This window comes from Antechinus flavipes, chromosome 5, assembly GCF_016432865.1.
Source record: "Antechinus flavipes isolate AdamAnt ecotype Samford, QLD, Australia chromosome 5, AdamAnt_v2, whole genome shotgun sequence".
In the NCBI taxonomy this organism is placed as follows: domain Eukaryota; kingdom Metazoa; phylum Chordata; class Mammalia; order Dasyuromorphia; family Dasyuridae; genus Antechinus; species Antechinus flavipes.
Genome location: NC_067402.1, coordinates 9,078,253 through 9,093,573, shown reverse-complemented (window position 1 = coordinate 9,093,573; position 15,321 = coordinate 9,078,253). Strand labels below are relative to the sequence as shown.

At 44.4% G+C, this 15,321-nt stretch overlaps 1 protein-coding gene across 2 annotated transcripts in view; it reads left to right on the top strand.

The window, feature by feature from the left end:
- Nucleotides 1–15,321, top strand: part of SNX13 (sorting nexin 13) — a 95,418-nt gene that overhangs the window by 44,744 nt on the left and 35,353 nt on the right. For both annotated transcript variants that reach the window (XM_051962689.1, XM_051962688.1), the window contains exons 4-10: nt 8–97; nt 2,036–2,157; nt 7,026–7,147; nt 7,296–7,397; nt 10,284–10,372; nt 11,448–11,531; nt 13,100–13,238. In XM_051962689.1, the coding sequence (XP_051818649.1) occupies nt 8–97; nt 2,036–2,157; nt 7,026–7,147; nt 7,296–7,397; nt 10,284–10,372; nt 11,448–11,531; nt 13,100–13,238 (748 nt within the window). The remainder of the gene's footprint in view (nt 1–7; nt 98–2,035; nt 2,158–7,025; nt 7,148–7,295; nt 7,398–10,283; nt 10,373–11,447; nt 11,532–13,099; nt 13,239–15,321) is intronic.

Genomic DNA, 15,321 nt, shown 5'->3' with positions numbered 1-15,321 from the left:
CTTTAAGTGCTTAGAAGAAATGAGACGGGAAGCTCGAATGATTAAAATTGATCGGAGATTGACGGGTGCCAATATCATTGATGAGCCTCTCCAGCAAGTAAGTGCCCCAGAGGAAGAAGAGTCTTTAACACCACCTGTGCCGGATATGCTTCTCTTCGGGATTGTTGAGCAGTCCTCTTCATTACTGCCATGATGTGATTGACTGTGTTCAGTCCTTGGGAAGAGCTGCTAGCTAAGTCTGAGTTCTCTCTGTGGGGTGAGGAGTGTTTATCCCTCTATGGGATCCTGCCGTTGGGCAGGAGGATCAAAGCATTGAGTGGAAAAGCCCTGTAGCAGGTGTTTGCTCCTTTTAATGGGAGTTCAGCAAGGCCCAGCGCTTAGTGTGTGGTGCAGCAGGGAGCAGAGGAACACGCTCAAGCTGGGTGGTCTGCACGGTGGCAGTGCCCAGGGGCCTGGAGGGAACTGCAGCCTCTGTCGTTATCCAAAGGGCAGGAATGGCCATGTCTGCTCCATAGCTGGTGAGGTTGCAAGGTCCCTGACCAGTGTTGGGAAGTGATAGAGAGATCGGGGCAAAGAAGGGGACCACTGGCACAGAGGTGGGAAAGAAGGGGAGGTCCTGATGGGATCTGGGTGAATTGTAGGATTGGAATAAGGGGAACAGCCCTCATGGCTTCTTCTGCTCCCATTCCTCCAGGCTCCTGGATCAGGGAGTTGAGGGAGAGGAGGACCTCATTCTGGCAAGCCCTGTGTGGTACAAAGCAAAGTGCATAATTCTTTAAGGCTATTCAGAATGTGCTTCTTTTAATAGGTGGACACATTAAGTAGTCTTCTCTAGGATTTGGGGTAATCAGAAATTTTCTACCTTTCTCCTTGGGTTAACAAATAAGGACAAAAAATAAATTAATTTTTTGTTCATAGTTTAAGTTTCAAACTGTCTCCCTCTCTCCCTCCCTTTACATCCTGCCCCAGGGAAGGCTCTCCATTGACACAGATGTGTAATGTGTGTACATACATTGAAATGCATGCATACATGTGTGGATGTGTACATGCAAAACCATACCCTGCATACTTCTCTTATGAGTTCTGTCTCTGGAGGTGGAGAGCATCTTCCTTCATAGATCCTTTGTAGCTGATCTAAATATTTATAATACTCAGAATAGCTTAGTTGTTGACAGTTATTCTTCAAACAATATTGCCGTTACTATGTGCGATGTTGTCTTGGTTTCATTCTTTTCACGCAGGCCTTTCCACCTAATCCTAAAACCAACCTGCTCATCACTTCACAGTGCAGTAGTATTTCATTATAAGGATATCCATTCCTTAATTCACTTTTCAGTTTTGGGCCATTATAAAAAGAGCTGCTATCAGTATTCGAAAACACACAAGTCCTTTTCCTTTTTTCCTTGATCAATTGGGGAAACAGACCTAGTAGTGCTATTGCTGAGTCAAAGGGTAAACACAATTTTTAGGCCATAATCCAGATTGCTCTCCACTTTTCTAATGCAGACATCTGATGTTGTTTAATGCCTTTATAAAATTAGAAATTCCCCTTTTTTAAAGTGAACCTCCTAAAGGTTAACTTCAAGTTATATTATTGGCTGATCCATTGGTATATATTTCTCCTAGTATATTTTAAATAAGATTTATGACTCTATTTCAGAGGACCAAAATGGTGATTGTGCTTTCATTGTGAACCAAATTTTGGCTAGATGAACTATAATGTTAAAGTGGGTTAGTTAAGGAGAGCATTAATCCATAAAAATATTGTAGTAAGATACCCGGAGCCTCAGGATGCTGGGAGATCACCACACTCAGCAGTAGCCCTGGCAGGGAACTCCTTTCTCCTGGGAACCTCATATCTTTGTCAGAACGTGGTCAGGGAAGGCGCCTCCCAGAAGCGGTTCTGGAGCGGCGCTGGAGGCATGAGCACGGTCTGGCCACACAGGCCCGGGGAGCTGGGTTTGGCTTTTGGGTGGTACGCTTGCCTTTCTGCCCTAACGGCATTCTGTGTCTGTGTTTTCCCCCGACATTCCAGGTTATCCAGTTTTCCTTGAGGGATTATGTCCAGTATTGGTATTACACACTAAGCGATGATGAATCTTTTCTCCTCGAAATCAGGCAGATGCTCCAGAACGCACTCATTCAGTTCTCCACCAGGTGAGGCTGCGCGCTGTGCAGGGAGCGAGCCAGATGAAGGGCAGGAAAGGGGGTTCTGATCCATTGAGTGGGCGGAGATCAGGCCAGTGCTCTGATGGGAGATTGGAGGGTAACCAGGGGGCCATCTAAGTGTTGGGGAAGGAGATTTTCTTAGCCTTGGTCTTGAAAAGGTAGTCAGTAGGAAGAGGTAGACAGACAGCTGAGATCAAAAGAGAGAGAGGGGGGAGAGAGCTCTGAAATTAGGGTTCTCTGAGGAGATTGTGCTGAATCTTGACTCTGTTTGTTTTCTGTGGTAAAATTCCCCATCCATTTTGAATGTTCTACTTGACTTGTAATTATTTTTAACAGCTCTCTGGGAGTGTTAATTAGATCCAGATGACCTACCTTGGGATTAGAATGTTCTAAACTTGGTTTTTATTCTGCTAGAGCAAGAATTGTCTTTTGATTTAGGAAACTTATATCAGCTCTGCATTTCTAATTATCTGGGATTACTTAATTTGATTCAAAAGAAAAGCATTTTCTTCTAGCTCTTTCCATTGATTGAGTTTTGTAATAAGAAAGTTTCATTTTGCTTGATTAATGCAAGCTAATAACTTGAATAGATACCCAGAAAAAGTATTTGTTGAATATGTGAATGAATGTATGAATATATGGATAGATGGATGGATAAATACATGGATGGATGGATGGAAGAATGGATGGATGGATGAATGGATGGAGGAATGCATTTCGGCCTTGACTTTATTTTTGACTGACCCCTGTTTGATTGTGGGAATGGGCATTGGCTTTGGGCCTTCCCCAGTTCTGAGAAGAGGAGAACAAGTTGATGATTCCGATTTTGTTCCTCAATCAGCTGTATTTCTAAGATTTTTGTTTCTTCCTGTGTGGTTGAAGACCTCCTCCCCTGCCAAGAATGCATTGCCTCTGCAAACCCCTGGCCAGAAGCTGCAGGAGAGTCTTATCATGAGCCTGAGGCGACCACGTTCCCCTTGTGGGGCACTCTTAGGGGCTCTAAGAGTATCCCGAGAGAGTCCCCACATTTTGTGGATGCAAAGCCAGAAACCCAAAATAAGGGACTTCTCTGTTTTGCTTCGTGGTGTCCATGGACTAAGCCAAGCAGCAGCTAGGTTGAAGAGGAATTCAGGGAAATGCGGGAGGAAGGCCTGTGAGCCAGGAATGAGCCCAAGTACTCCAGGATCAAAGGTCCTTTGCTGAGGATGGAGGACAGAGGAGGGCCCTGAGGGAGCACCCTCAGGCAAAGGAGCTTGTTTCTGACAGCCAGGGGGAAATTCAGTGAGCCTGGAAGCTCGGGCTGCCCTCAGGCCTCCCTAGAAGGGGCTGCTTTGGGGGAGCTTTGCTTGGCTCATTTGTGTGGGAATAGAGGAAACTCCAAGGCATGGGGATCGGGATTCTTTGAGCTCTCATATTAATTAGAATAAGGTTCTCCGATTTTTTTTAATTCACCAAGTTGTAGAAATGGTTGGAAGGGATGTTAGAGGTCCCCTAATCAGTCAGTCAGTATTAAGCATCTACTGCCCTGGGCTAAGTGCTAGGGATACCAAAACAGGAAAAAGAGTTCCTGTCCTCAAGAAGTTTACAGTCTAAGTGGGAGACAACATGCAAGCAAATATATATATTCACTCTATGTCCATCACAAATAGGAAATAATTAACAGGGAAAACGTTAGAATTAAGGGGATTAAGGAGGGCTTCCAATAAAAGATGGGATTTTAGTTGGGGCTTAAAGAATGTAAGGAAGGTCAGGATTTGGGGTGGAGGAGGAAGAAAGTGGATGGGTGACCCTTCCCCCTCCCCCAGGGAGGATTCCCAGAGCCAAGAGCTGACATGTCTTGTTTGTAGAACAGTCAGGAGGCTCTTGTCACCAGATGGAAGAGGTCTGTCTCGGGGTGAGGGGCCTGGAGAGTTTGGAGGGGCGAGGTGAGGGAGGACTCTGAATGCCTAGCAGAATTTTGTTTTTGAATCGGGATGGGGTGGTGATATGGTCAGATCTGAGTTTTAGGGAAGCCCCTTCTTTGGCTGGATGAGAGTGGGGAGAGCTGAGGTCTGCAGACCCCAGAGCAGGCTGCTGCTGTAGGACCGAGCCAGGGCTGTGTCAGAAGAAAGAAGGGGCTATCCTGGAGGGGAGCTCTGATCGATTTAGCAATAGGAAGGAAGGAACTGAGTATAAGATGGCTCTGCTTTGATGAATAATATCAGAAGGTTATTGGACAGAAAGATTCTTACCATAAAATATTTGAAAATGGCTTTGAATAATAACTCAGGCCACATGTTTACTGAAAACCGTACCTGTCTCCTAATATGGAAAATGCCTTTGGAAGCAGTCTTTAACTTTGTTTATGAGTCCTTTCCCTGGTTTAGTCTTTGTTGGATCTTGGAATAGATTTGTGTACTGCCCCTCTTCCAAGATCTTTCCATTACAAACAGGTCTTTGTATGGATTCAGCAGAAATGGTAGTTTTTGGCTAATGAGCTCAGTTTTTAGTATAATCTTACTGCTTTGACATTTTCACTAGTTATATATTTAAAAGACATTCCCTAAGTAGTGAATTTTGACCTATGTTTAACACATGTTAAGTGGAAGTTATCAGCATGGACTTAAATATCAACAAATTAAACAGAACACTCGAGATGAGAACAGATGGTACCCGATTCATGGTTTCGTCTTCTGACTTCCAGATCTGTTACAATGAACTTCCTTTTGAGGACTATAATGAACTATTTCTAAACAATATATTTATTTTTCTAAAATCAATAAATAGATATATATTTGTAAATTATTTTCATACGATTACTAGAAAAGGCTTCTGCTGGTCTTTTTGGCTCAGGTGAGAACATTCGTTATTTTAAAGTTGACAATTTAGGTTAAGGCTGGGGTTTGAGAGGTCTTTCTTATTGTAAGAGTTAGATAAGATTTGGGGCATGTCAAGACTTAGACTATATAAGTACTATTGAAACATTTAGCCAACAAAATGATCCAATCCTCCACTGCCCGAATGTCTCCTTTGGGCTCTTTGTCACTCTCCCAGCTTTTTCAATAATGTATTAAAATTGACCTTAATGCCATGAGTCTTTGCTAGTTTACTCATGTTTACTAATGTTCACTTCCAGGGAAATTATACATTGGGTTAATTATAGCTTTTTTTTTTTTTTAAAGCTGATCTTGACTAGAGTTCCTTGTCCTCCTTCCAGTAAAGGTATTGGAATACATGGGAACCACCTGACAGTGGCTGCTGGAGATCCAACTCAGAATGGATCTCCTCTTGTGAGAGGGTGATACAAGCAAATTTGAGAGGCAGTTGCTGTTCTCTGACCTCTCTGACTGAGAGGCCATTGCCTTGTCTGTCCTTCCCCCCTCTTCCTTCTGCCTCAATTTATCTCATTCCCAGTTTGCAGCACCTGTGTCAGCAAAGGCTGTCCCGCAACTCGTTCAGATGCTGTGATCCACAGCTGTGGAGAATCTAGGGGAATTGACCTGTCCCTTAACATAAAGGGATGATCAGCGATTCCCAGGTCTCTTTGCATGTTCCTTCCTGCCATTACTTGCTGAGATAATCCCATACTTGGGGCCTGTCTGTCTCTCAGTGCCCTCTCCTGGAATCTAGTCATGAAGAAACAGAACCGATGGCAGGAGCTGACTTTCTCATTATTTAATTGTTGATTGTCCACTTGGTAGATTATACAAGAAGCCCTTATTGACCTAAATTTCTTTCCTTTCCCCCCCTCCCCCCAATATAATTTTTCTTGCTTTATGCTATATTTCTGCTTTATTGCATTTAGGAGGTTTTTATGACCCAGTACATGTTGACCTAAGTTTCATTGGATCACAGCCTTTAGAATTGGGAGACTTAGTTTCTAATCCTATTCAGATCTTTCATATGAGAAAAGCAGCCCTAGGTGCAGAGGAGTTAGAAATGAAGCCCAAACCCAGAGCCAGGACCTCTGACCTCCATTCCAGTCTAGTCCCTTTGCCTGTGGTGCCCCTTTTCCTGCTGCCCATCTGTTAGCTTGTCTAGTTATTGCCTTCTCATCGCTAATCTGTATGTGTATCAATGTGTTTTAACTAGTTTTTTTTTAATACTGATAAATCTTTATTATTGACTTTATTATTGAGAAAGTGATTCCATTTCGTTGTCCTAGAATCAGTTAAAGAGACAAATGTGGATTGTTTTTGGATCATGGACTAACTCTGGGGCGTCTGTGACAATGCTCCTTTGATTTTGTCTAGCAGACGTTTGGCATTTCCCCTCCCTGAGTCGTGCCTCTGAGAGGCCATCGGAGGGTCTTTCGAATCCCAGCGCCCAGGTTGGAGTGCTGCCTCCAACACTTACCCTTATGTGACCACGGACACGGCCCTTGGCCTCTTGTAAGTGTCCCAGGCCTCCGGCAGCTTCAGAGAGTTTTCCACATCATGAAGTTCCCTACACAGATGAAACAGAAAACGAGGAAAAAAATGCCTCTGGCCAGACTGGTTCTTCCACAAACAAGTGCAGATTCATAGCAGACGAAACAGGGAGCCGTCACTTATTTTAACAGTCTCCAGCTTTCTTTGTGCTACCTTCTAAGGGGGAAGGCTTTATGTTCTTTTGTTACGGGACATGGGGAAGAACTGATCAGGAAGGCTCCTGAGATGTTTTCTGAGCGAGGCCCTGAGAGAATGGCTGGCCCGCTCCTGGAGCCACCGCAGGATTCACAGGAGCCACGTGAATGAGAGTGAAACGCAGTCAGATGCCCCCGCTCATCAGGGCTCCGGAGGCGCTCCCGGGAATGTCTCTCCCACCTCTTCCCCAGGCCCAGGGCCTGCCTTGTGTCCGCAGCATTGCTCATGCCCGCCTCTCCCTTGTGTCATTAGGTCGAAAGAGATAGACTGGCAGCCTTACTTCACCACCCGCATCGTGGACGACTTTGGCACCCACCTGCGCGTTTTCAGGAAGGCCCAGCAGAAGGTGGCCGAGAAGGATGAGCAGGCCAAAGGTAAACCTTGGGCTGGGGCTGGTTAAAGGTGGGCCTCGGGATGGCCAAAGATGGACCTTGTGCCAGGGCCAGCCACTAGGCTCGCCTTCCCAGCCATCGGGTTCTCCTCCCTGGCTGCCAGCTCTCCAGCTCTGTTTCCTTTCTGCAGGTTCGGCCGAAGACCTGGTGGAGACCTTCTTCGAGGTGGAGGTGGAGATGGAGAAGGACACCTGTCGCGATCTGGTCTGCACCTCTGCCAAAGAAGAAGAAGGTGGCCTTTTTTCCTTGTTATGACCCTGCTAAAGGTGGGGCCTGTGCGTAAGCCACCTAAAGAGGAGTTAGCTGGAAAGGGCAGAGGGCAAAAGCCAGCGTTAAAGCTGAAGTCGGGGCTCCTGGAGGTCACAGACTCCCAACTGGAAGGGCCAGCTGGATTCAGAACTCGGTCTTTGGCTCTGAGTCACCCCAGGGGTGCAATAAAGAGCTCTCGCCTTCAGAAGGGAGCGTAGATGAAGTGGATTGTTGAGTAGATGTAAATTTTCATTTTGTGCATGATGTTGGAAAAGTAATCAAATCAAGCAGAAATCTTTGATCCATAAAACTGGGGCAATAGCTGTCTCTCTAGATAAGTCCAGGAGGTGTGGGGAGAGGGCTTGTCCCCAACTGTGTGGGATGGAGCTCCAAGCGCCCCATTCTGGGGCAGGGTCTTTGCCACATGAACTGCCCACCTTCCCTGGGCTCGGCCCTGAGATGGTGGCGTACCCCTGGCAGTCTGTAGTTGCTTCAGGTAATTATCTTTTGTTCTTGGTGGTTCAGCTTGGGCTGATTGGGGGGGGTCCCCAGCTCTCTTTCTTCCCTTCTGCCATCTTGCCTCCTTGTTGGTATCCTTGCAGAGGAGGCAAAAAGCCAGAGGTTCTCAGCTCTCCGTTCAATTCTCTAAGAAGACTTGTGAACTTGACAGTTTCAAACATGATCTGAAACCCAGTTTAGAGCTCACCCAGGGGTTTAATTTCTCTCCCTGTCCTTTGTAACTGATCCATCTGGAAGAGGAAACAGCATCATGCTTTTTTCTCTCAGATATCAGAGTTGTTGAATGACTAAAGTCAGGATTTGGAAGTAAGACCTTTTTTCCCCCTTCATTTTTATACTTTGGGGAATGGTGAATACAATTTATTTTGGGAATAAGAGCTTAAATACCTGTAAGTTTCCTGCTAGGGAACATGGCCCAGTAAGTAGAGAGCTGTGCTTATAGTTGGATTCACAGCTCCCCCCGACCCTGTTCCGGGAATATCGGCAGGCGCATCTGGATGTTCTTGGGGAGGCCTTAGCGGGACCTGTGGGTACCTCCCTCAGCCTATTTTCATACTCACATGAGTTAATGGATGAGAGTTTTACAAATTAGAAAGTAATTTTTATTATATTTTTGCTGCATTTATTTTTATTTTGAAAGTTTAAACCAAGATCTCATATAGCAGCTTAAAAGTTTATTGGGCTTTGCCTTTTATGTAATAGATTCTTTTTGAAAAGTGAAATATTCAACACACTTTTAGAAATTGAACTTTGACTAAATTGTCTTTTGATATATGGATTCAGGTATTTAGCTCTTGATTTGATTTTTCAGAATTATCAGTGTGTAAATCTTTAGTTTTAAGGTTTTTGCCCCATTCTCACTATCAAAAAGTCCTTGACTGCTCTTCAGAGGAAGGAGACTTTTTGTATTGGTGTTAATTGTCCTTTCGTTTCTTTGGGGCCCGGGAGCTTTATTGATTTTCCGAACCTAATGCCTGTGTTTTCAGGCCACTGCTTGTTCAGTCAAGTGAGACGTTCCGACATGGGAAGTTCTGAGAGGAGGCAGACTAGGCGTGTCGGAGAAGACCCAGAACAGGGTAGACCGTGACACAAATATGAGGCTAAAGATTTTAGGAATTCTCTGGGATGAAGAGAATGAGAAAGGGGAGCAGTCCTGGATGGAACATGGGCGCTGCTGGGACATGAGCACAGTCTTCTTAATAGACTTTCTCGTGGGGCCTCGCCAGCCCATCACTCTGACCCATAATTGTCAATCACGCTTTTTTTTCCAAGATGGCAGAATGTAGATGCTGTTCATTGTTTTCTTCATAGCAGATTAAATTGATTCCCTTTTGACCTTTTTAAAAAATAAATAAATTTTTATTTCACTAGATCTTGGGTTGTAAAAATATTTCTTATGCCCAAGCATAGTAATATAGAAACGAAACCGAAACCTTTGACTGGAGTAGGATAATGCGGTGCCATTTGAGTTTGGACACTTCAGACTATGTGCTATCGTAAATAACTCTCCAAAGCCTTTGGTCTATTCTTCCTTTAATGTATGAATCTTGATGTGGAGGTGCTCCTTCCGTAGAACTGGTAATAAAGGAAGTTAGGTTTAGTGATCCCATCATCCAGCACTAAATCTTATGAGATGAACTTATTGGCATCTTCCTCTGGCCCCATAATTACTGAGAACAGAGAGGAGCCCAGTCGTAGTAAGTGCCTTCTGCGAAACGCAGAAAAGGTACGTGACATTTAGTGTTTTCCACTGTGATTGTTCACCAAGAAAAGAAATACAAAGAAATTGACTAAAACTTTCCCAGGATTCCGTTAGTATTTACTTTGTGCTCGTTATATTTTTAGAATATGAAGAATATTAGAAGTCAGATAGAAGCTCTTCTTTGGAGAAAACTGAATGTCTTTCATAATTTCAGTTCTACGTGGCATTCAGTGGCTCTGTGGCTAGAACTAAAGACTCCAACTTGTCCCAGGATGATTAATGGCCAGTATCTTATATGGAGAACAGTAGAGAAGTGTATACTTTGTGTATCTGTGCTGGTGTGTGCTTGCCACCAAAGTCACAAGCTGTTACAGTTAGAAAACCGGAGAGGTTTTCTATGAGAGAAGCTATCCCAGGAAAGTGCAACGTATGAGGAGCACCCACAGAATTAATGGTTTAAGGACAGGAAGAGTGAATCAATAACAAGTAGGAAAACGATCAGGAATGCACCATGTAGATAAGCTGGAGACCCCCTCCGCCCAAGATTTCCTACCCTGTAATGTGCCTTTTACTGCCCCAAGAGCCCTGGAACTTGGAAGTCTTATTGGCTCACACCATGGCGTGACTGTTTTTTTCTCTGTCTTCTAGGATTCCTTAGGGATCTGTGTGAGGTTTTACTGTATTTGTTGCTACCTCCTGGAGACTTCCAGAACAAGATCATGCGATACTTTGTCAGGGTAAGCAGAAACTTCTGACTTGTCTGAGTCTGGGAGAGGAAGCTGCCTCGTGTCCTCTCCCGTGGTGTAGGCTGCATGACAACGGAGGCAGAGGCCTTTGCATCTTCTTCTCGGCTGAGCCCCCAGGGCTCCTTCTGTGGGCCGACCCTCGGCCCCTCTCTGTTACTTGGTTCTCCACATGGTTCGGATAGACGTCCAGAATGGGTCATGGCCCATCTGTTCCCTGCCATCACCAATGTCTTGCTCTTCCTTGTCTCTCCCACGTGCTGAGGAGGAGGTTTAGGTGCTGGCACTTTTTTGGTTTTCACAACCCTGTGTCCCCAAATCCTTTTCCCTCCGCCATCTTCTCATGGCAAGTCACAAGTTAGTGGTCTGGTCCTGCTTTTCACAGAGCCATCAGAAGTCCCTGAGGGTCCCCGTGGCTCTGCGGTCCGCCTCTGTGATTAGTCTGGGGCCTCTCTCCAAAACTTAGAGGGAGAAGAAAAGCCAAGTCCCATCATTTTCACTCATGCTTTCATTTGCTTAGCAGATAGTGGCTGCCTTTGATTCTGATTTGTATAGACCGGCAGTTCACAGAGGACTCCTTTATACTTGAAAAAAAAAATAAGTGTGTCTCTCTTCCCCTCCCCTCAGAAAAAAAAAAAAAAAGAGAGAGAGAGAGAGACCTTTGTTGATGTGGGTTTTATCTATGGACATTTGCTATATCAAAAATGAACCCATTTTAGTGTTATCTTGAAAAGAGTTTTGACTTCATGAATCCACTGGAAGGGTCTTAGATTCTTGACAAGTCCCTGGATCACATTTGGAGAACCACTGGTAGAATCAGTAAGAGTGGCTGGATGGAAGTGTTCAGGAAAGTCTTCCTGGGAGGCAGGGTCCGGCCCAAAGGACCAGGTTTATATTAGGGAGTTAGAGAGGAATCTAGCAAAGCAAGAATCAACGTTAATGTTTCTAAAACCTTCTCTTGCTCATTATTTGAAAGTTTTATGATGTTGGATTGTTCGTGGATCAGTGTTGGCATTTCTGGCAGAATAAGAGAGAATTAAATGTGGTTTTTTTGTTTGTTTATTTTTAGGAAATCCTTGCACGTGGAATTCTTCTTCCATTAATAAACCAACTCAGTGATCCTGATTATATTAATCAGTACGTCATATGGATGGTAAGGGCTGTAATGGTTTTTTAACTAAAACCTCATATATTAAAAACATAATTTGAAATTTTGTGGTTGCTTGTTAAATCATGCTTGGCATGATTTAAACATAAGTGAAAATTGAAAGAAAATTGCCTTTGTGCAGATGACAGATCAGCTTTATATCAACTGTGTCAAAATGTCTTTTTCTGGTCAAGATTTTACACTACCTCAGTACTGGGAGGGGCCCCTGCACTCTCATCATCTCACCCGACCCTCAGTTTACCCATCAGTCATCTCTCTAGGACTCAAGCCGAGTCCTTCTCTGTTGGGTCATCTGCGATGATGAGGATAGGGAGTGTTGGGGGTCTTCAGAGCAGGCCGTATAGGCTGGAGCAGATCTCACTGAGCTCTTAGATTTGGGGTTCCCTTGTTGTTTGGAGCTCTCACAGCCCTTCTGTTGAGGGCCAGCTTTGGAGGGAAGGTGTAGTTGCTAAAGTTGGGGGGTGCTTGAAAGTTGCTCAGCGTGTTCCCCCCTTTGTTGGCTCGAGAGAGGAAGCAGCTCAGCGGCTCTTCAGCCTCTCACTGGCCGTGTGCTCTTAGGCTGGTTCCCATATTCCCACATCTCTATGGTGACATGATGGCTTCAGGTGATCCTGGACCTCCCAGCAATAGGACTTGCTGCTTTTGCGATTCCAAGGGCTGGAGCTGTGTTTGTTTCCCAGTTTCCTGACCTTGCCCAGATAGCGAGGGTCACTGCTGGTTGAGAGAACTGACCATATTCAGCAGTGACCGTCCTTGTGGGGGGGGCTCTCCATGTATCATTTCTCCTGGGGCTTCCACCCCCACATCAGACCTATATTCCAAAGCGAAGCAGAACCCGACAGAAGGCTCCATGTGGTGCATTGGAAGCATGTTCACCAGTAGGAAGTGGGACAGGCCGGGGCTCCCCTGGCTAAGGGGCTGGTCCCTTGGGGCCCCAGAGCCTTCTCCCAGAGGCCTGACCTCCCGACTCCATTCCCACCAATTCATGGCTCATGACATAAGACAGAACCAGAAATTTGACTTCTGAGACTAATTCTAACTGTCACATTTAGGATTGTTAGGGATTGGTTTGTTTTGAAATACATGATAATTGTTGTGAGAAATTAGGATGAGTTCAATGAAGCCTTTGAAACTTTAGAAGCACTTAGGTAGTTTACTTTTTACAGTAAGAAACATATCCTTAGAATATCTTGGTTCTTATAATCTAGCATTTTTTGTAACAGGGTTGTGGCCATGTATTTGTCTTGTTAAAATCATTGTTCCATTTCCCAAATGACTTTCTGTTTCATTGCAATTCAAAAAAAAAAAAATCTAAAATTGTTTAACTTGAATGGTGAGCTGTATTCAAAATATTTGAAGTTTTTCTTTTTTCTTTTTTTTTTAATATTTGGTGCATGTCAAATGATTTTTCAAAGTTCTTTGTGATTGATCAAGGTGTACTAAAAATAAACCTAAGTTCATTTAGAGAAGAATAGATTAAACATTTGTATAGAGACATAATTTTTCTTAATTCATGAATTGGCCTCCTAAATTTTCAGATTTTTGTCCCATAGATTCGTGATTCCAATTGCAACTATGAGGCCTTTATGAACATTATTAAATTAAGTGACAACGTGGGTGAGCTCGAAGCAGTCAGGGATAAGGCTGCTGAAGAATTACAATATCTTCGGTCCCTGGATACTGCAGGTGATGGTAAGTAAGGCTCCTTAAGCCCCAAATTGTAGACTTTTGTCTTTAAAGCCAAGCATGGCATTGTATTTCAGGAAGGATCCTAGAGCCCCCTGTGAGGGATGGGAAGCCAGGAGAGAAGGCAGTTGCCCTCACTCCTCCATGGCCTGCTATCTCCACAGGGTGTGTGTCTAGTGCAGGGGGAGACAGCTGCATTCGAATGGGCCACTCTGGAGAAGGAGGTTGGACTGGCTAGTGATGGAGCCTCTTTTTGATTTTCAAGATGTCCCTAAAAAAACCCAAGCGAAATGGTTGCATATCCTTTGGGTGACAGGGATATCAAGGATCTTCCTTTGGACCCTCCAGGAGAAGCCTCAGTTTGCTCAGATGTACTGCTGGAGGAGACAGGGAGACTAGACTGCCAGCTCTGGCCACGTTGGCTGCCCGAAAAGCAGCTTTTTACCCTGCTTCCAGGCTTCTAGGCTTCCTCTGCAAGCAGGAGGAAGAGGGATAGGAACCATGCAGCCAGCCTCCTTCCTGTGACCAGGAGACCAGAGAAAGACTCTGACTGACAGTAACAAACACAAGAAAACTCTCTGGAGAGAGCCCCGGGCACATGTCAGAGTTCCCCAGGGGAGGCCTTGAAAACATTAAGGTGAATGTAGTGATAACCCAAGTGGTATTGGAGCACTCACCCCAGATCAGTGGAAGTACACAAGGGCTCCGGGGTCCCTAGCACTCTCTTCTGACTTGAGATGCCACAGAAAGTCCTGAAGGCCCCCCCAAAAAAAAAAAATCTTAGAAATTCAAGGTGACCTCACCTTGGCAAGTGGAGTGGACTGTGACCCCAGGACAAAAGGACTCATGACCTTACCCAAAAGTACATCAACTTTTGGCCCATCACAAAGCCCTAGAAATCTAGAAGAGCTGAAGAATTAAAAAAAATTAAATAAAAACTCTTGAGGAAAAATCATAAATAGTGAAGGATCTTGGACTTCCCTGAAAATCATGATTTAAAAAAAAAAAGGGCAGGAAAACTGTATTTCAAGAAATCATAAATGAAAACTCTGAAAAATCTAGAGTCTCAGCTTAAAAGAAAAAAGAATAAAAGTATCATTGAACAACAGCCAGGAAACTTCTGTTACAGATAAGAGGAGGCAATTTCCCAAGAGCTGAAAGGGGAAGCTGAACACTGGGAATTTTGTACCCTGACAAGCTGAGTATAATCCTGCAGGAAAAGCAATGGATCTTTAATGGAATTGGAGACCTTTGAGAATTTGTTTCTAATTTAAAATTAAAATAAAACTTTAGGAATTTGAAGAAATAAACACTATTTGACAGAAACCTGTGGTTTTCATTCAAGGCCTCAGAGGGAGCTGTGTGGCGAGGCAGCGCTCTCATTCTCGTTGGAGAGGAAGAAAGCAGTGTTTCTGAAGAAAGATTTCCAAGGATACTGAGGGTCCTAAATAAGAAAAATAAAAGAAGCTGGGGGAGAGGGGAGTGAGTTCTGCTCTGAGGTATAAAAGAAGGGAGTGTCGAAAAAGTTCATTAAGGTTAAAAGGAGGAAAAAGAGAAGGAAAAGCAACGGAAAGAGGGTATAAAAGATCTCCGAGGAACCTCGCTCATGTGCATCCATGGCAGACACTTGCCTTTGAAGTTCAGGTGTTGAAACTGCCAGATGGTCTTCTCCATATTTGTTAAACCTCTGCGCAGGTGCAGAGGGGATTGGGGGGAGGAGTAATGATTCAAGGCTGAGTGTTGACCAGACACCACTGGCAAAGTGAGAAGAGTTTTAGGTATTCAGAGAGGTAGGGTCGTGTAGAACTGAAAGGGAGAGAGTGGTCAAGAAGGCTAGTCCATAAGGGGAAAGCCAGTTGCAGTAAGAGCTGATTGAAGGAGCAGAAGAAAAGGTTTAAAATGAAGGAAAAATTTTTGCCCGTGGCATCTAGAGGGCACAGTGGAAAGAGAGGAGGACTTTGGATGAAACTTTAGGATGGGAAGGAGGAAGGGAAGGGGAAGTTGGGAAGGAAGAGGGTAGTAGGTGTTGAGTGGATACTTAGATGATAGAGCTCAGAGTCATTGGATTAGGAAAGGTCCTGACCAGTTT